Source organism: Myotis nattereri (assembly GCF_964212035.1).
Source record: "Myotis nattereri genome assembly, chromosome: 19".
NCBI lineage: Eukaryota > Metazoa > Chordata > Mammalia > Chiroptera > Vespertilionidae > Myotis > Myotis nattereri.
In genome coordinates, this window is record NC_138095.1 from 11,314,751 (window position 1) to 11,334,747 (window position 19,997).

General features: G+C 40.9%; 1 protein-coding gene across 1 annotated transcript in view; it reads right to left on the reverse strand.

The window, feature by feature from the left end:
- ANAPC5 (anaphase promoting complex subunit 5) overlaps positions 1-19,621 on the reverse strand; it is a 28,408-nt gene extending 8,787 nt beyond the window's left edge. The window contains exons 1-9 of the mRNA XM_081113925.1: positions 19,354-19,621; positions 17,440-17,519; positions 16,524-16,633; positions 15,124-15,316; positions 8,911-8,977; positions 6,715-6,816; positions 4,766-4,956; positions 2,085-2,166; positions 1,148-1,237 (exon numbers count right to left, since the gene is read on the reverse strand). Of these exons, the coding sequence (XP_080970051.1) occupies positions 1,148-1,237; positions 2,085-2,166; positions 4,766-4,956; positions 6,715-6,816; positions 8,911-8,977; positions 15,124-15,316; positions 16,524-16,633; positions 17,440-17,519; positions 19,354-19,560 (1,122 nt within the window). The 5' untranslated portion in view covers positions 19,561-19,621. The remainder of the gene's footprint in view (positions 1-1,147; positions 1,238-2,084; positions 2,167-4,765; positions 4,957-6,714; positions 6,817-8,910; positions 8,978-15,123; positions 15,317-16,523; positions 16,634-17,439; positions 17,520-19,353) is intronic.
- Positions 19,622-19,997: the final 376 nt, after the last annotated feature.

Consider the following 19,997-nt stretch of genomic DNA (forward strand, 5'->3'; position numbering starts at 1 on the left):
CTTGGGGCCAGTCACTTAGTGTTTGAGCCAAGCCTCAACTTCCTTATCTGTAAAATGGGCATCCCAGCTATCATAAAGAATTGCTGTGAGGACTAAAATGAGATAATATGTCAAACAGTGCTGGGCATATTATATAGCAAGAGATTAAAAGAGGGTGCCTATTATGAGCATAATTTCTGGCATGATTTTCAGGGATGAACGCTCAACTAAGATACAGCATAAATCCACAACAAAAACTGTATTTAAAAAGTCTCATTTATTTTAAGGAGACACTTAACACTTACTTTTCTCCCTATCATCAATCTGTACATGTAACTTTCCTTCCCCAGAAATGAGTCAAGTGTACAATTTGCAGATTTGAAAAGCATATACTTTAAGTGACTGCACATGATTACTTCCAATTTTCCTGGAACTTGTTGCAAACTATATGAGACAGATGCTTAAGCAGTCACACTGCCTACAGTCCAGGTTTCAGTGGGTGGTTTTTGAGATGGAATAAAGTTCTTGAAGCAACATTAATCTAAATGCTAAGAGCCATTACTACTTCATGGGTGGAGACTATGCCCTTTCAATGTCCCTCGATATCTATCATTGAGGACGATAATTCAGGTCCTTCCCTGTCACTCAAAATGAGAAAGGAAAAATCTGCCTATCAGGTTTGCTGGTTCCTAGCTCTGTTTATTGTTAAAACAAGGATCAGCAAACTTGTTCTCTTAGGGGCCAGAGAGTAAATAACTTGGGTTTTGCAGACCACATCTGGTGTCTGTTGCATATTCTTCTTTGTTAGTTTTCCCCCCAACTATTTAAAAATGTAAAACTCATTCCTAGCCCGAGGGCTACATATGAGCAGGCAGCAGCCAGATTGGGCTCTAGGAATGTAACATTTAAACCAATCCCTGTTTTAAAAGTAAGCCTTTCCTGAAAAATTTCTAAGTAAATATGGGGACGTTAATATGGATCAATAAACTAAAAACAATGTCATCAAATTGATCAATGGAATTTTCACAGATGTTATTAGGATAAAGGGAACAGAGAGAAACCTATAAAACAGAATTTAGTGTTTAATTAATAATTAAGATCATATGAAACTACCAAGAATAAAACCACACCATTTATTTAAATAATCTCACAGAAAGATGAGCCTTACCGGTAACCCAAAATGCACTGCTTTCTTCACAGAATGTTCTAGCAGAACATAGCTATCGGATCTCTTCTGCCCCAGCACGTAGAGCCAGCTCTGGTAAGAGAAATCATTAACATATACCCTAACAATAACCATGGGTAATGTTCTATTGAACTATCAGCATGGTTGTAAATAAGAATTAAAAGGAACAAAATAAATCCTCTAACATACTCTTTCATGAAGCATGAACCAAAATGAAGCCCATCAAACACATGAAAACTATCAGACAAGCCATTGATTTTCTTCACCTTTGAGAGCAATGAGTGGCAAGGTTCTAGAAAAAAAAGCATGAAACCCCCATATGGCCTTTAATTGAAAAAGTGAGTCTCAAAGTGATGGTTAAATAAATTCTGTGTTCTACTTGTGCTTGGTGGTTATGCTTTCACAGGATAACATCTCATCCAGTTATAAGGTTAATGCCAATATTTACTGTGATAGTTTACATTGTACTAAAATTTGTAGATAAGATCAAGCCTGGCTGGTTTGGCTCTGTGGTTGAGCATTGAACCATGAACCAAGAGGTCCCTGGTTCGATTCCCGGTCAGGGCACATGCCTGGGCTGCACGCCTGGTAGGAGGCATGCAGGAGGCAGCTAATCAATAATTCTCTCTCATCATTGATGTTTCTATCTCTCTCTTCCTCTTCCTTCCTCTCTCTCTCTCTAAAAGTCAATACAAATATATTTTAAAAAAAGAATCACCACCAAAGCCAAACAAATGTCATGAATTAAGAAATAAACAAATATGGGCTGCCTTTCCTGAATTACCACGACTTCCTAACTAGTTTCCTGTCACTGCTAAGAACCTTTGCTCTGACTACAAAACAGTCTGATTCAAATCGGGCCTTCCAAAGGCCAACTCAACCCATGGGCAGAATTCCCAAGGCAGGAGGGTGGCCTTACCAGGCAATGCTGGAGACACACGTGATCGTTGGACTCCTGGGCGATCCTGATTGCCTCCTGCAGGGCGAGCTCTGCCTGTTGACTAATGACAGACTGAACATTAATATCTCATTAACAATCACAAACATGCACAAGTAACGGAAGCAGGAAGACATCTGTACAGTAATTCATTTAAGAGCAGGTCTCTGCTTTGGAAGCTGTAGCTATGGACTTATTTCCACAGAGGCAGTCCCTTGCCCCAGCAGCAAGAAACATTAATAGTGGACATATAGAACCTGACCCTTCAAAGGTGGATTTCTACTAAAAGGAGCATCGAGGAATAGCTTTTCTTGATCTCAGCTGCTAAGAGTTTTATTTTAACTATTAAGGCCAGGGAAGAGGCACAGAGAGAATATGATATTTTACTTTTCATTGCATTCCCTTCTGCATTAAAAATTTTTTTTTACTATAGCATTTGATGCTTCTATACTTTTTCAAAACTAGTTTTAAAAAGTATTTTGAGGATTACCCCACTTCTGAGATTCCTTTTTTCTGCTCATGTAGTTCCCCTTCATCTCTGATGTCTCTCCCACCCTCTCAACTTCTGCAGAAATTCAGTCAAATATTCTTGGCCCCACTGAACTCGCACTTGTGAAAATTCCCACATAAGTGCTATCTGTACCCCATCTTGCAGTGCATAGTTAAATACTACTGTTTATTTAATCAGTGCTAACTATTTTTTTCAACTAGTTTATTAACCATAGAGAGCACAAGTAAAGTCTTAAACTTTGGGCTTTTCAGTGGCAAGTGACATAATAGAAATCTTATCAATGCTGGGTCACTGAGTATCTTAAAATCAATTTTATGGGTATCACTTCTTTAGAGAAAAATTTATATAAGGAATATTCTTTCAACACCAGTGCAACAGCCTCACACAATTCATTTTAACTGGGGAGAACTGAACTGTTCCAAGTAACTACTTGTTTAAATACAAAACCCAGATACATCCCTACCTAGTTTACACGTCATTTACATCCCTTCAGTAATGAGATGAGCAGAACATAGGCTATTTGAGGGCAGGACGCATGTCTTCACACACAGGCCCCCAATAAATATCGGTTGATTTAACTTTATTGAACATGTGATGACCAAACAAATAATGGTATGTTTAGAGAAATGGCTTCTGGGAGAACTGTATACTACAACGACTAAAGAGAGATTATTTTTCCCAGTTAGGAAGAAAAGGTAGATTACCAACACAGAAACACAAAGTCAGGCAAAATCCTCAAAGGACTTTATGGCTTTTCACTGCTGCTAGGCAGAAAAACCTCTGGTAAAAATTTTCAGTAACAGAATATTTCCATATTATTTATACGACATGGCTTTGAATGCTCCGATGAGGTATACAAAGACTGGCCCACACACAAGCTCCAGTCTACGTCCCTTTTAAAATGCAACAACCAGAAGTTAATAGAATTTTTTGGGTGTTGTCTGGGCCATACAGCAAGTACAGAACTCTCAATTCTTAAATTCTGGACATTGCTTCTATTAATACACTCTAGAGCAGGCGTGGGCAAACTACGGCCCGCGGGCAGGATCCGGCCCGTTTGAAATGAATAAAACTAAAAAAAAAAAAAAAGACCGTACCCTTTTATGTAATGATGTTTACTTTGAATTTATATTAGTTCACACAAACACTCCATCCATGCTTTTGTTCCGGCCCTCCGGTCCAGTTTAAGAACCCATTGTGGCCCTCGAGTCAAAAAGTTTGCCCACCCCTGCTCTAGAGTCTCTAGTCAAAGATGCCAGTAGCAGAAACCACGTTTCTTCCAGAAAAAGCCACAGGGGCGACGACACTCGTTCGATTAGTAATTTCCTACCTTTTCACCATTATTCACATTATCTCATTGTTTCCAAAATAGCCTCCATGTTTCGAAAGATTTTATCCACTTAACTCCATTTACAAAATAATTTTATTTCAGAGAGGAAGGGAAAAGAAGGGAGAGAGAACCATCAGTGATGATAGAGAATCATTGATTGGCTGCCTCCTGCGCTCCTCCTACTGGGGATAGAGCCCTGACCGGGACTTGAACTGTGACCTCCTGGTTCATAGGTAGACGCTCAACCACTAAACCACACCAGCTGGAGAGTTTTCCTATTTTTTTTCATCAAAATCATAGGCATATCTTAGCAACGGCATAAGCCAAATGTCATCTCACTGAGCTGTCTGAATTTTATCCGAAAGCACAAACATGACTTTTAATAAGCCAGACCAGTCTTTTATCCAGTAAAGACACAACTTTCTTTTGGCTTTTTGAAATACTGAAAATAGCTTTTGTATCCTCATTATTATCCCCAAAAAATTCTTTTGGGAATCTCTGGCCTAATGACCTAATTATCTTTAAACTCAATGGCTGTCGTTCTTGGAAGTAATGAAAGACAGAGGCCATGTGCTAAGACAGCCATGCTCCAGAGTGGCACCAGGGGGCGGGCTGTAAAAGGAGAAGGTTCTCAGTAACTTCTGTCCAGTGGAAAAGCTTCCCTTCTGGAAGTTACCGACAAGTCTAGTCAAACAGTCAGCTTCCTTTCTTTCTTTCCTGTTTATCCTTCTTTTAAATACAGCATTTTAAAAAATTCATGTTAATTAACATTTGGAAGTTCATGGCTCCTATTTCTGCGCGGATGCAAATCTGTAAACTTACTAGTGTCCGAAGCGGCAGTGCAGGGCGGCCAGGTTCAGGGCAGCGTACCTCAAGCTCCGGCCGTAGCCCTCTTCCCCGTTACTTTTGCTCTCGGCTCCCGTAAGAATCAGGCGGTCAAAGTAATGCAGGAGGCTGTGTGTAGAACTAAACACATCTTGGACCCGGAGGTTGTTTAAGTAGCTGAGATAATGCTACAACAAGAAACAATCCACACAGTGTAAATGTTCCGCTTCCTCTTGTGTAAGACTAATTCCGTTCCACTGGCTGCAAACATCCACGTATCCCCCACCCTTCTAGCAACAGGGTCATCGTTTAGATTCACCTTTTCCCCACAGGCAGAATAAAGCAGGTTCAAGATACATTGGTTTCTCACCAGGAGGGGCCCCCAAATGAAAAAACCGGAGTTCCATTAGCACTTGTGTCAGCATTTTATCCTAAATATACATCCACTATGTCACTGGTTATATTAGGACCCATGTGAGGGTGGAGGGGAGAACTCACTTAGCTCAGGTATTTAAAACGTTTACTGAGCTAATCATATTCTATTTTGAAACTGTTTTCATTTTGTTTGCTTCACTGAATTAAATCTCCCTCTAGCCCTAGCCAGTTTGACTCAGTGGATAGAGCATCGACCTGTGGCCCGAAGAGTCCTGGGTTCAATTCCGATCAAGGGCACGTACCTTGATTGCAGGCTCCTCCCCATGGGCCCTGGTTAGAGCGCATGCAGGAGGCAACCAATCGATGTGTTTCTCTCACATGGTTGTTTCTCTCTGTCTTTCCCTCTCTCTTCTACTCTCTCTAAAAGATCAATGGAAAAATATCCTCAGGTGAGGATTAACAAAAAATAAGAAAATTTTAAAAATAAATAAATAAACTTCCCTCCAAGCAGGCAGATCCCAGTTACTAGGGAACCAAACATATATCTTTCAACATGTGAATAAAGTCAAATGTCAAATCCAGGTTTGAGGGTAAAAATCCATTAAGGAATGGAATGATTTTTAAACTTAAAAAAAAACACACACACTGACAAAAGTGGGGAAAGGAACAAATTTTTAGCCCCTAATTTTTTTTTAACTGATTTTAGAGAGAGAGAGAGAGAGAGACAGAGAGAGACAGAGAGACAGAGAGACAGAAATATCAATTTGTTGTTCCACTTATTTATGCATTCATTGGATGAATCTTTTAAAAATATATATATTTTATTGATTTTTTTAGAGAGAAAGGAGGTGAGAGGGATAGAGAGATAGAAACATTGACAGAGACATCCACCCATTGACTCGAGCCACAACCTGGGCATGTGCCCTGACCAGGAATCAAAAAGGGGACATCTTGGTTTATGGGTTGATGCTCAACCACTGAGTCACATTGGCTGGACTCACTGGTTGATTCTTGTATGTGCCCTGACCAGAGATTGAACCTGAAACCTTAGTGTATTTGGGACAATACTCTAACAAGCCACCTGGCCAAGACAGGCCCCAAAGATTTTAAAAACTCCGTCTACTCTGCCCTAGCCAGTGTGGCTCACTTGGTTGGGTGTGGTCCCATTCACTGAAAGGTTGATGGTTGGATTCCCAGCAGAGCACATGCCCATTGCGGGCTCAATACCCAGTAGGGGCGTATGGGAGGCAGCCAATTGATGTTTTGCTCTTACATTGATGTTTCTCTCTGTCTCCCTTCCTCTTTCTCTAAAAAAATAAAATAAAATAAATACTCAGTCTACTCTATCTTTGCCCATAATTCACAACATCAGAGAGATGATGAAAGGAAAAAAACATCACTAGACTGAATGAGTGCGAAGGGCAGTTTTACAACCTAAGCTGGGTTGCTCACTTGCCAACATGATTTCTCTCCAAGAGCATGGATGGATCCTCATTTGCGTGGCTACTGAACATAAGAGTAGCTTCGCCATTATTTTTTCAACTCAGGAACAAATTCTGGAAAAGACTCACCGCTTCAGCAAAATCAGGATTAAATTTCAACAAGTTGTTCAATTCTTTCTGCAAAGAAGCTGGAGGGAGGGCCTTAGTTTCGTCATTCTTTAACAAAGAGGCCTGAAATCGAAACACGACAATTCAGTAGAAAGAAATACATGGAGATGCTATAGTCAACAGCATCAGCTGGTTATTTTCTTTTCCACAGCTACTCTCTCCTCTTGACCCTACAGAACACTGTTCCTCTTGCTGAAACAGTAAGCCTCCCCATCCACACACTCCCCATACACACACTCCTCCCATGCAAATTCCTGCTCATCCTTCCAGCCCTAATTCAGACCTCACCAGCCACCTGCTTCTATCACCACCTAGACCAGGTAAGGTCCTACAAGGACCCCTGTTCTAACCATTCTTGTAGTTCCTATCAAGATGTATTAAAAATGCCAGTCTGGCCTCAATCCAGACTGTGAGCACCTTCACAGCAGGCAGTGTGCATCTCCAGCAGAGCAGAGGGCCTTATGGCACTCAGGTGCACCTCGTCTGGTTAACTGTTTCACAAGAATGACAGTAAGCAACGATTACATAAGATATGTAGAAAACTAGTTTCAAATTAAATATTAGTACCTAACTGGGTTATAGACACTTAATTCAATTCTACCTAGACAAATTTTTCTTTATAAGTAATAATAATTTCTAATTCCATATGTATACATATATATTTTTTAAATATCTATATTGATTTCAGAGAGGAAGGAGAGGGATAGAGAGTTAGAAACATCAATGATGAGAGAGAAACATCGATCAGCTGCCTCCTGCACACCCCCTCCTGGGGAGGTGCCTCCAACCAAGGTACATGCCCTTGACCGGAATCGAACCTGGGACCCTTCAGTCCGCAGGCCGACGCTCTAGCCACTGAGCCAAACCAGTTAGGGCTACAAATGATTCTTAAAACAAAACTATTAACCCTGTGACTGTCATATTCATTGCAAATACTTTCCCCATTTTGTTGTTTGCCTTTTAATCTTGTTAGAACGTGTTCTAACATGCAGACATTTTTTATTTTCATGCTAAAAAAATCAAATTATCTTCTCCTACATGTTACTTCCACAGCTTTTATGTTTAGAAAGTCTTTCCCCATCCATAAATCAGTTAAAGTTTAATATTGTAGTTCCTTCTAGTTTAATTACAGCTTTAAATATTTACATTTGCCCCTTTAATCCACCTGTAATATACTAAGGTGTGAGGACAAGGTGAGGATCCACGTATATTTTCTCCTTGATAGCTAGACAAGTTTTTCTAATTTGTTTAAAATTCATCTGCAGGTATGTTCCTATCACTTTTAGCTAGATCACTACATTTTTCTGCAGAAAGAAATTTAAGGACAAAATCAGGGAAAACTAGAAAAGTCTAACAAAAAATCAAAAGTCTGCTTGAAGATAACATGGGAGAAAAATGTTTAGCTTATGTTCCTGAGAAAATGAAAGAGTCTGCCTTAAAACCACCAACAAAAAATGTTTGGGACCGCCCAGTCAGTGTGGTTCCGGGGTTGAGCGTCAAGCTATGAATCAGGAGGTCAGGGTTTGATTTCCAGTCAGGACACATGCCTGGCTTGTGGGCTCAATCCCCAGTAGGGAGCGTGCAGGAGGCAGCCGATCAATGATTCTCTCTCATCATTGAAGTTTCTATCTCCTTCTCTCTCCCTTCCTCTCTGAAATCAATAAGAATATATATATATATTTTAAATGTTTGGGATGAAGTGCACTGATATCTGCAAATTGAAATGCATAAAAAATAAATAAATAAAAGAAATGGTGGCCGGATAGAGGATGGGTAGATATGTGTTGAACAGAGAAAAATATATTAACTATAGGAAACAGATGAAGAGTATATGGATATTCACTGTAAAATGCTTTTCAATTTTTTTTTTTAACGTTCATAATAAAATGTTGGGGAAAGGGAAGCACATCTCCTAAATCACATTTTTGGCTGTGTTAGTCATGTACCATTATTGAATGAACCTGCATTAGAACTTTAATCGAAAACTAAAACTACAAAATAGGAAGCAACAGCATTGTTAGTGAAGAAAAGAGGGCCAAGAACAAGGGATAATGCAGAATTACCAATAAACCCACCAACATAACAGGCATATTCCATGACAAACAACATCAGATGATTTTTTTTTAAGTTTATGATAAATTAGAGAATTAACATCACCTGTTGAGAAAGAAAAAATTCCGCTTGTTTTTGGGACAGGGGCCCACTGCAAGATACCTCCTCTTCTCTACAAAATATAAAACAAAAATAATAAATACATATAATACACCATAGCAAAAATGATAATGCTTACAAAGTCAGATTCTTTATCAGAAGAGTTAAGACACGTTTTTTTAATTGACTGATTTTAAGGAGAAAGTAAGGGAGTGAGAGTGAAAGAGACAGAGATAGAGAGAGAGAGAGAAAGCAATGATTCGTGGTTCCACTTATGTATTCATTGGTTGATCCTTGTATGTGCCCTGACCATTAACTTTGGCATATCAGGACAACACTCTAAACACTGAGACATCTGGCCAGGGCCAAAAACTTTTACAACTAATTCTCTCCTCTCAGGAATAGAAAAGACATACTTGAAAAATGATGTTGAATGACCTGACAAAGTTCACAATGATCGTGGACAAATATAGACCTAAATTCTACACAGCTCTCAGCAGATCTTTCTAAAATGCAAATCTATCATGCTATCTCTGATTTTAAGCCCTTCAGTGGTGCCCCGTCACCTCCAAAATAAAGTCCACGCTGCTTAGCGGGGCAGGTGCAGTGCTTCATGGGTGATCCCACCTCCTGCCTCTCTCCTTTGCCTTCTCTTTGTCACCTACACCCCAGCCCTCATGAACACCTTACAGGTCTCCTGTCATGATAAGGTGCCCCTGCTGCTTCCACAACCTGCAGAGCCCACCTGCCCACCTACTATTGGACTACTGGACACCATCCATCATTCAAAATTACATGAGTCACAGCCTCCAAGAAGCTCTCCTGACATGTCTCATTTGAGGTCCCCCTGGCTCCTAGATGCTTATCATAGCACCTATGCACTGCCGAGCGGGGCTGTTCTTACCTGCATTTGTATGTGAATAACCAGGGCTATATGTAGACACACTCAGATTTTGGGAAATAAATGAATGAAGAGTTTCTAACTCCATGCTAGAGTCAAGATGGTATTGTATTCAAAGGCAGGAAAAGGAGGCTTCACCTAAGAAATAACCATTTGTCTAGAAGCTTAGATTACACAGAACTGATAATCAAGAAATGTACTAATATAAACCTAGACTTGACAAATCTATACATGCACAGTATAAAACAATCTTGTTTTGAGGTCAAAGTATGAATATTACTGTTTTATCACTGAAGAAAGTCTTCTCTAAATAGGATTACAGTAAGTATAAAATCAATATTTACTCATAAATAGTATTTGTATAAGCACTCTGTGTCAATTACAGCAGATCTCAAACTGTTTCATGCAAACTGTATGTAAATGGATATCCTAAGAAAATTCTGAGGTTAAAGCATTTGAGGAAAGGTGTATATATTCCATCTTGCTTGGAGATTCATGATTCATTAGAGAAATCCAGCAGAAAGAAACTCCACTTTTACTTAACATACCATTTACCAACCTCACTTGCACAAAGGATCCTTTCCTCATGCCTCTCAAGAAGCACTAGCATCCCACAGAAGACACTTTAGGAAGAGCTGCTCTAATATTCTCCTAATTTCATTTCTGATAAATATTACCTAACCATCCCCAAGGCAGTGGGTCAGCTTTTGCAAATATTGGAGCTGCCAAGAACCAGCCCTGACCCAGGCCTAACAAAGATCAGTGACACAGTGGTGACCTAGAGGGAAATGGAAAAAAATTTCACAGGCCAAGTTCTCAAATGGAAAACAGTTAAGTGTCTGGGCAACAAGCCCTTTTCTCTTAACATATCCCTTAAACAAAATAAACCCAAGGTTTGAAATAAATATGGCTGCACATAAAAAGGCTAGAGACAGATGAGACTCCGAAGGAAACTGGACACACCACCACTGTCCCATTCTCCTCTGAAGTCCATGACACTCAGTAGTGCCAAATGACTTATTTACTTAACCCCATTCCCCAAAAACAGATTTAGGCTGGCTTATAACAAAGGACATGGGAGCAATATGTGAGAAAATCAAAATGACACAAAGGAAAATGGCTACAAGTGAAGACAAATAGAGTTATTATAAATGAAGTTATTATAAATTTGGCTCTGGCTCCCATACTGGCAACCGTGGCCGACATGAATGAACAAGCTTGGGAAGAGCAAATAAAATACCGTGGCCCAAGGCACCCTTCACTGACCCTTCCTTTGCTTCCTCAGAGCCTCACAAATACATGGAGGGGAAAGTAGCCCTTCAGAAGCAATAGAGGTATTCCATTTAGAAAAAGGGCTCAAGTATACCTTGTTTATGAATCCAATTATCAGCTGAGACAGACTTTTTGGCTTCCTAGTGCTATAACTCAAGGGCACTTAACCTGGATTCATGGATGGGCTAGAACAGCCGTGGGCAAACTACGGCCCGCGGGCCGAATCTGGCCCGTTTGAAATGAATAAAACTAAAAAAAAAAAAAGACAATACCCTTTTATGTAATGATGTTTACTTTGAATTTATATTAGTTCACACAAACACTCCATCCATGCTTTTGTTCCGGCCCTCCGGTCCAGTTTAAGAACCCATTGTGGCCCTCGAGTCAAAAAGTTTGCCCACCCCTGGGCCAGAAGGAGTCCATGGTCCTTATAAAACTGCATGCAAAGTTTGCATGAATGTGCTTTTTCTGTCCAGCAGACAGCACGAACACAGCTCTCCAAGATCACAAATGATGCAGCTGAGTTTCCCACATTTGGGGAAACCACAGGGTCAGCACATCTGGAGTGCAATGGCTAAGCCTCGCCCTGGGAAAACCACCTTCATGATCATGGTACCTTCCCTGCCAGGTAAGCATGAATGGACATTTTTAATGTAGAGATAGTACATGGCATTCATCAGATTCTTAAAAGAAGCCTGTAAAATGCTCTAAAGGGCTCAAATCTACCACTACATTTGAATTTTACATAGGATTAATCAACCAGCAAGGATTGGTTTTTTTGTTTGTTTTTTAAAGTATGTGCAAGGCATAAAACACCAATCAAGGCCCTGGGGGGGGAAATACAAAATCTTAATGGTCGCCAGCGAGTTTGGCATGCTTGGTCTATAGTCTTGGTAAAGGCTAGGACCAGCCCAGGTGCAAAGATGACAGTAAACGATAAATATCAAGGATGAGTATAGACTCTGTACTTATAAAAGGGAGAAATTACTCCAGCCGGAGTGGTGAGGAACTGGAAAGTTGGTAAGGAGTGGGGAAAATGATGAGGAAAGAGGAAGGCATTCCAGGAAAAGAAAACAACAGAGACAGAAAGGGAAAAGGCCTGGGGGCATACAAGCAGACCTGGCTAGTGAGGGTAAAGGATCCAAGCCAAGGACAGAAGGTAAGGTCAGAAAGATCGATTGTGGAGGCCTCTAACACCAGGTGGGGAGAATCTGTGGACTCTCTGGAGATTTCTGAGTGATGTAGTGACAGGTCAAAATCAGGGAAGAGGAGAGGCTGAGAGAGAGAACAGTTACTAAACATCTAAGGCCATGAGGACCTGAGCCCTTCCCAAGTGTGTGACCAGAGGGTGTGACCCAGCCCCTCCTTCTGTCTGTCCCTCCAATATGTCAGCTTGTCCTGACTTGGGGGCTCCGTGTCTGCCATGTGCTCTGGCAATTCTTCTCAGGACTCGCTCCTTCGTCACCGAGCTCCCAGTCTTCTAGAGACCTTCCCAGCCCGGCCTGTGTGGCTCAGCAACTGATCGTTGACCTATGAACCTGGAGGTCACGGTTTGATTCCCAGTCAGGGCACATGCCTGGGTTGCAGGCTCAATCCCCAGTGGGGGGGTGTGCAGGAGGTAGCAGAACGATGATTCTCTCATCATTGATGTTTCTATTTTTTTAAAAAAATATATTTTATTGATTATTTTTACAGAGAGAAAGGGAGAGTCAGAAACATCGATGAGAGAGAAACATTGATCAGATGCCTCCTGCACACTCCCTACTTGGGTATGTGCCCGTAACCAAGGTACATGCCCTTGACGGCAATCGAACCTGGGACCCTAGAGTCCGCAGGCCGACGCTCTATCCACTGAGCCAAACTGGTTAGGGTTCATCATCAATGTTTCTATCTATCTTTCCCTTTCCCTTCCTCTCTGAAATCAATAAAAATGTATTTAAAAAGAGAGAGAGAGAGACCTTTCCAAAGAGCACCCCACAGCCATTTTCTATCCTTGTGTCCTACTGTCTCTGAAATTACACTTCTTCTTTCAGTTACCTACTACCTGACCTTCCACCTCCCTTTTCGCTGACAGCACAGCCCCTCACAGTGCCTGGCACACAGGAAGCACTTGATAAGTATTTTTGAACATTAATGAATTTGGGAGATTTATATCAGATCTCTGGCAGGTGAAGGAAAACCAGAGAATTTCTGCTTTGGCGGGGTCCACAGAGAGACTGCTTCCAGCAGCAGGCAGGCTAGCAGGCTCCACTGCCGCCTGACGAGCTGTGATCCTGTCAGCCTGATTTCTTACCGCAGGACACAGAGCTGCCCCTTGGCAACAACGGGCAAATAAAAAGCTGAAGCTAAATTTCAGTTTGCGCTTCCGTCTGTACGTGGATTTTTAAAAACACCTGAAAGATATTTATTCTCTCCCTTCTAAATTACCAGTTAGGTTCCCACTTTTAAATAGGAATGATTTCATTGTAAGATGGGAGATTTGTAGGCTATTCAATAATACTTTCTCCTTTCTAATTTTAATATAAATTTCTAGGGCAAGAAAAATAATTTCCCTGAAAAAAACATACCTAAAATCATTCCAATAACTATAAATAAATAAAAAAATAGAAAGGGCTAAAGTGAGAAACTTCTGATAACACAATAAAACATTAGAAAAATCACAAAAAGAGAAAAAATTGAAATTTTCCTTTTTAAAAGAATCAAGGAGTGTATAAAATATATCTTGCAAAGTAAAGAAATATCCTATAACAAGTAAAAGCATTTCTTTTTTTTTTTTTAAATATATTTTATTTATCTTTTACAGAGAGGGAGAGAGACAGAGAGTTAGAAACATTGATGAGAGAGAAACATCAATCAGCTGCCTCCTGCACATCTCCCACCGGGGATGTGCCCGCAACCCAGGTACATGCCCTTGACCGGAATCGAACCTGGGACCCCTCAGTCCGCAAGCCGACGCTCTATCCACTGAGCCAAACCGGTTTTGGCAAAAGCATTTCTTTTTGGACAAAGTGTAATACTTAATTAGAATAACTTTTAAAGAATATCTTTCAAATCAGTGAGCAATTCAGTTTACTAAATATACACTATTCTCTGAAACCATGCACCTTAACAGTAAATACACTGGCTTACACGCAAATGAACTCTTAGAATAGGATAAAAACAAAAAGATGCGATTAGACCTAATTAAATCAGATAAATTTAGGAGAAAACCAAACCATAATATGAAAAGTCTGAATTTTAACATTTCTAAAGAAGTGACATTCTACTACTTGAAGCTTATAGAGTAGCTCAAACAAAGATCATACTGTTGCTTGGAAGCCTTCCTTAGGGGACTTAACTAGAAGAGAAATTAGAGAAGAACAGTGAATAGTTGTTGAATGTTTGCCACATACCAGGAACAGTTCTAAACACTTTATATAAATTTATCATTTAATTCCTACATTAACCCTCTGAGGAGGTGATATCCTTCCCATTTTGCAGATCAAGAAATTGAAACACAGAGGAGTTGAGTAACTGGCCCAAGGCCTCACAGGGAATAAGGGAAGGAGCAAGGATTCATACCCAGGGTTCTGACTCTAGTGCCAGACCCTTCACCCCATACTGTACTGCCTTTCCAAGAGATGAGAAGCCTTTATAGACAACTCTAAGTAGTGAGGTTTTGGAAGGAGTTAATAGTACTGTAATCTTGCTCCTATAACCAGGCCCTGGCCAGGAAGCTCAGTGGATTAGAGCCGTGGTCGGCAAACTGCGGCTCGAGAGCCACATGCAGCTCTTTGGCCCCTTGAGTGTGACTCTTTCACAAAATACCATGTGCGAGCGCACGTACAGTGCGATTGAAACTTCGTGGCCCATGCACAGAAGTCGGTTTTCGGCCTGGGAGAATCTATTTTGAAGAAGTACTGTTGATATTTGGCTCTGTTGACTAATGAGTTTGCCGACCACTGGGTTAGAGCATTGTTCTAATACGCCAAGGTTCCTGGTTTGCTCCAATTACTTACTGTGCTATTTCGCAGGAAAGGGACCCCTGTCCGAAAAACCCAAGTTACCTTATGGACACATCAAGTTCTTCTTTTTCCATTTTTCTTTCGCCCTCTTCTCTGCTGGTCAGTTCCATATCAGCATCCTCCACTGTCTTTTTCTCACCATTTTGGAAGTACTGTTGAAGGGCAGTGTACAGTTTAAACACTTGGCTAAAAGAAAGCTTACTGTAGGCCAAGATCATGTGACGCAGAAATAAGCCTACAAAATAAGACACAGACAAGGTGAAGGCATTAAATGAAATCGGGATACACAAATTTGATGACTGTTTGTTGCAATTCTTCCTTCAAAAGAATAAAAAAAAAGACACTTGAAGTTGCTATTCCTTCTGCCTAGAATGTTCTTCCCCACTCTTTACAAATCTGGTTTCTTCTTATTGAGGGCCCAGTGCTCACACCCACATTCCACCATCGTTATCCACACAATATATTTTTTTCTTGACTATTATAACTATCTGAAATTATCTTATTTATTTACTTTTTTTCATCTGGCCCTACCCTACTCAAATGCAATCTCCATAAAAAAGAAGGTCCAGCGCTAGCTGGTTTGGCTCAGTGGGTAGAGCATCAGCCTGTGGACTGAAGGGTCCTGGGTTCAATTACAGTCAAGGGCATATGCCCAGGTTGTGGGCTCGATCCCCAGTAGAGGGCGTGCAGGAGGCAGCTGATCAATGATTCTCATCATTGAAGTTTCTATCTCTCTTTCCCTCTTCCTTCCTCTCTGAAATCAATAAAAATATATGAAGAAAAAAAAAGAGGAAACTCCAGCCCTGGTCAGTGTGGCTCAGCCAATCGATGTTTCTCTTTCTTTCTCTCTCTCTCTCTCTCTCTCTCTCTCTCTCTCTCTCTCTCTCTTTCACTCTAAAATCAATAAACATATCCTCAAGTTAAGATTAAAAAAATAAAAAAGAAGGTCCATGTCTATCTTTTAAGTCCACATCCTGGCACATAGGATAGAAGTAAGTTATCAATAAATAACTGATGTTGAATAACAAATACTACTATGAAATAAAGCCAGGTGGATAGAGCATGGACATAAAGCCAATAGAAAAGCATCAAAAGATGTCACATTTGCCCTCACCTTAAAATTTACTTACTTCTCTTCATAGAAGTTTAGTTGATGGCCCTGACTTAAGAGTTATGAAATGCAGACAAGTGACCCAGAGGACTATGAGAAAGAGCTGAGAAACCCTAAGAGCCCCCCAGACCAGGCCAATACCTTTGATATCATAGACAAAACTTGTCTTTTCCACAAGACAATTGCTTAAACACAGATCAAAATGGCAAGGCAATAAACACAAATGAAAACATGTATTTGTTCAGATACTGCAGAGTAATGACAGATGTGATCTAGAAAGCTGCTCACTTCAATGAACATATTCTCTGCTCTCCTCAGAAGAACTTCATACCTACTACACTTGTTTTGTGAACCTCTGGTTCAGTTCCAGAAAAAGAATCTGACAGGTCATCAAAAAATTGTTCCATATCCTTCAATTCGCCTTCAGCCATCAGTTTGATTCTGAATGAGAAAATTGAGGTGTGTATTTTAAGTAGGCCCTTTGAACACCTTCCCATGTTTCATATTTACCTAAAATAAATATATTTAAAAGCAATTCAGAGTTTCACATAAAAATGGTGGCACAAAAAACAAACTTAATCATCCAAAATGTCATTCCCATATTCTGAAAAGTATCATTGCTGATGTTTTCTTGATCATAAAACTTGTCAGCCAAAAAAATTGGACTTCTCTGCAACAATTAAAAAGGAAAAGGTAGCCCTGACTGGTTTGGGTCAGTGGATAGAGCGTTGGCCTGTGGACCCAAGGGTCCCAGGTTCGATTCCAGTCATGGGCGCCAGAAACAAAACAAAAAAGAAAAAAGGAAAAGGTAGCCCGAAGCCGGTTTGGCTCAGTAGATAGAGCATCGGGCCTTCGGACCGGAGGGTCCCAGGTTCAAGTCCAGTCAAGGGTACCTCAGTTGCAGGCTTCTCCTAGGGCCAGGCCCTGGTCAGGCACATGCCGGAGGCAACCAATTGATGTGTTTCTCTCACATCAGTATTTCTCTCTGTCTTTTCCTCTCTTTCCCACTCTCTCTAAAAATCAATGGAAAGATATCCTCAGTGAGGATGAAAAAATAATTAAAAAAAGGAAAAGGTAGATTGAAAAAATAAATTTTGAAGCAGTACATTTCATGTTAACCATTTTTCAAAAAAATAAACAACCTAAAAGAACAAAGATATCTTTTTTAAATAATTAATTAACATGTGCACTTTTCCATTTTACATCTACTTTGACAACTTTTCATATATAGAGAAAAAAATGTTTACCTGATTTGTACTGAATTTGCAAGCTGAGGACAAGATTCTTCAATTAACTTGTACAGTTTAGTCAGTGTAATATCTGGGCCCTGAGCAAAGGGAGATAGGAAGGTTATGGATAAATTTTAAAGAACTGGAGAATGATAAACAGCAGCAAACATGAATTCATTTATCAACCCCTCTGCTTTAACAATTATTCCAAACATGAAATCTCAAATCAGAAAGGGGAAAAAAAACTATCTAAAACGATAAAGTAGCCAAGACCGGTTTGGCTCAGTGGATAGAGCGTTGGCCTGCGGACTGAAGGGTCCCAGGTTCGATTCCAGTCGAGGGCATGTGCCTGGGTTGCGGGCATATCTCCAGTGGGGGATGTGCAGGAGGCAGCTGATCGATGTTTCTCTCTCATCGATGTTTCTAACTCTCTATCTCTCTCCCTTCCTCTCTGTAAAAAGTCAATAAAATATATTTTAAAAAAATAAATAAATAAAACGATAAAGTAATACTTGAAAATTGCATATCATTCTCGTTTAGTCAGTGAATGGTTTAAAATGGGGGGAAAATACATTGAATCTGTAGTCCAAGGATGCATCTTTCCTTCCTTCTTAGTTTTGTAATCATGTAAACTTGTAGCCTCCTGAGCCCTAGTAAAATGGAGATAATAATAATTATCTCCTTTGTTTGTGGCAAAGATTAAGTAAGATAATGCAAAGTGCTCTGTGAACTGGAAAACATTATACAAACAAAGGTGTCCTATTTTTTCAAAACATATCTCGTCTGATCCTTCCCAAAACCTTGTAAGATAGGCAGACATACTATGTGTCCAAGTCCATATAAGGTACCATTAGAGACCGAGAGTATGCGACCTCTGCTATCACGGAGACTACAATCTTGACCTTGACCAGGTAGCTCAGTTGGTTGGAACATCATCCTCTGATATGTCAAGATTGCAGGTTCAATCGCTAGTCAGAGCACATATAATAAAAGCACATAGAAGTGGAACAACAAATCTATGTTTCTCTTTCTCTCTAAAATCGATCTATAACTTTAAAAAAAAAGACTACAATCTAATTGAGATTTAAAACTAAACAAAAGGGCATACCACATTTCACTTATTCTACATATTTATTTAGGTGCTGTAGTAGGCTTCCAGGGCACAAAATGAAGAAAAATAGGACAAAGCACTGCCCTTATAGAGGTTATAGTCTAGTAGGGGAGAGGCAGCAGACATATAATTACAAATAAATGGAAAAAACACAACTGCTATCTGGGAAGGTACGTGCCCCAGGAGAACACATTAAAATCGCCAATACTGAGTAATTACTGTGTGCCACACACTGTGATGTGTTTCCCATGGGTCTTCTCAGTTAATACAGCCATCCCATGACATAGTTTCTATCATTGTTCCCATTTTGCAGAAACCAGGACCCAAATAGGCTGGAGAACTTGCTCAAGTCCCACAACTAGTTAAGTGCTATAAAATGAAATGAAATGCTTAGCACACAATCGATGTTCACTGTTAGTCTTATGTCATTATTACTACTTATTAATGTCCTCTAGGTCAGATACAGAATCCATAGGATTCATGTGACACACACACACTCACACACACACACTCAGGACTACTGTAGCCAGGCCCATTCTGCAGAAATCAGAAGACCTGAAAAAGCAACTCTTCGCCCAGTCGCTCAGCTAACAAATGCTGGAGTCAGATATGAACCTGGGAAAACATGCATGTTAAGCACCTGGCCCATAGTAAACACTCATTAAGTGTTAGCTGGTGGCATTATCTTTCCTTTTTCGCGGTCCTCCAAGGCCAAGCGTTAGCTGATGGACCCCCGTCCCCCAGGCCCAAGTAAACGGCAGGCACAGAGCAGGTGCTCCGGGAAGTCTGCTGGAAGAACGGGAGCCAGCGGGGCCCCTCACCTGCAGCAGAGGCAGAAGCAGCTGGTTGAGCCTCCGCCGCTCCATGAGGCTCACGGCAGCCTCGCCCGTGCGGCCCATCTCGTTCAGCAGCACCAGCACCGCGATCTTATACGGCGTCACCCAGTCCTTGATGCCGAACACGTTGGCATGTACCACGCCATTGGTCATCATGGGGTTGAAGTAGAGGCTCTCGTGGACACTGGCCATGGTGTGCCGGACTCCTGCCACCACAGCCCGCCCTCCGCCTCAACCAGCCCGGGCCGTATCCCAGGGAACCGGCTACTTCGCGCTCGCGGCATGCTGTCGGCCAATCAGAGAAGCCATATTAGAGCCATAGCCAATCAGAATGCCCCAGAGTGCCGTGGAGGGCGGGGACAAAGAGGTTGCACCTACAAACTAAGTCCCTACAGAAACTCTTGAGGAAGGAGAGCAAGTTCCCGGGAGACTTTGACTAGGACCGAGTTAAAGTGGGTCCACATTTGCCGGCCGGGGCTGAACCTCCTGGGGGCTGCCATTTGTTCATTTCATTTGAAAACAATTAAAATTGAATTTCTAAAAGATTGTGTTAAAAAGCAACGGATTGAATTTGCACCTTTAAAATTTGTGTTTGCCCTGACCGGTTTGGCTTAGTGGATAGAGCGTTG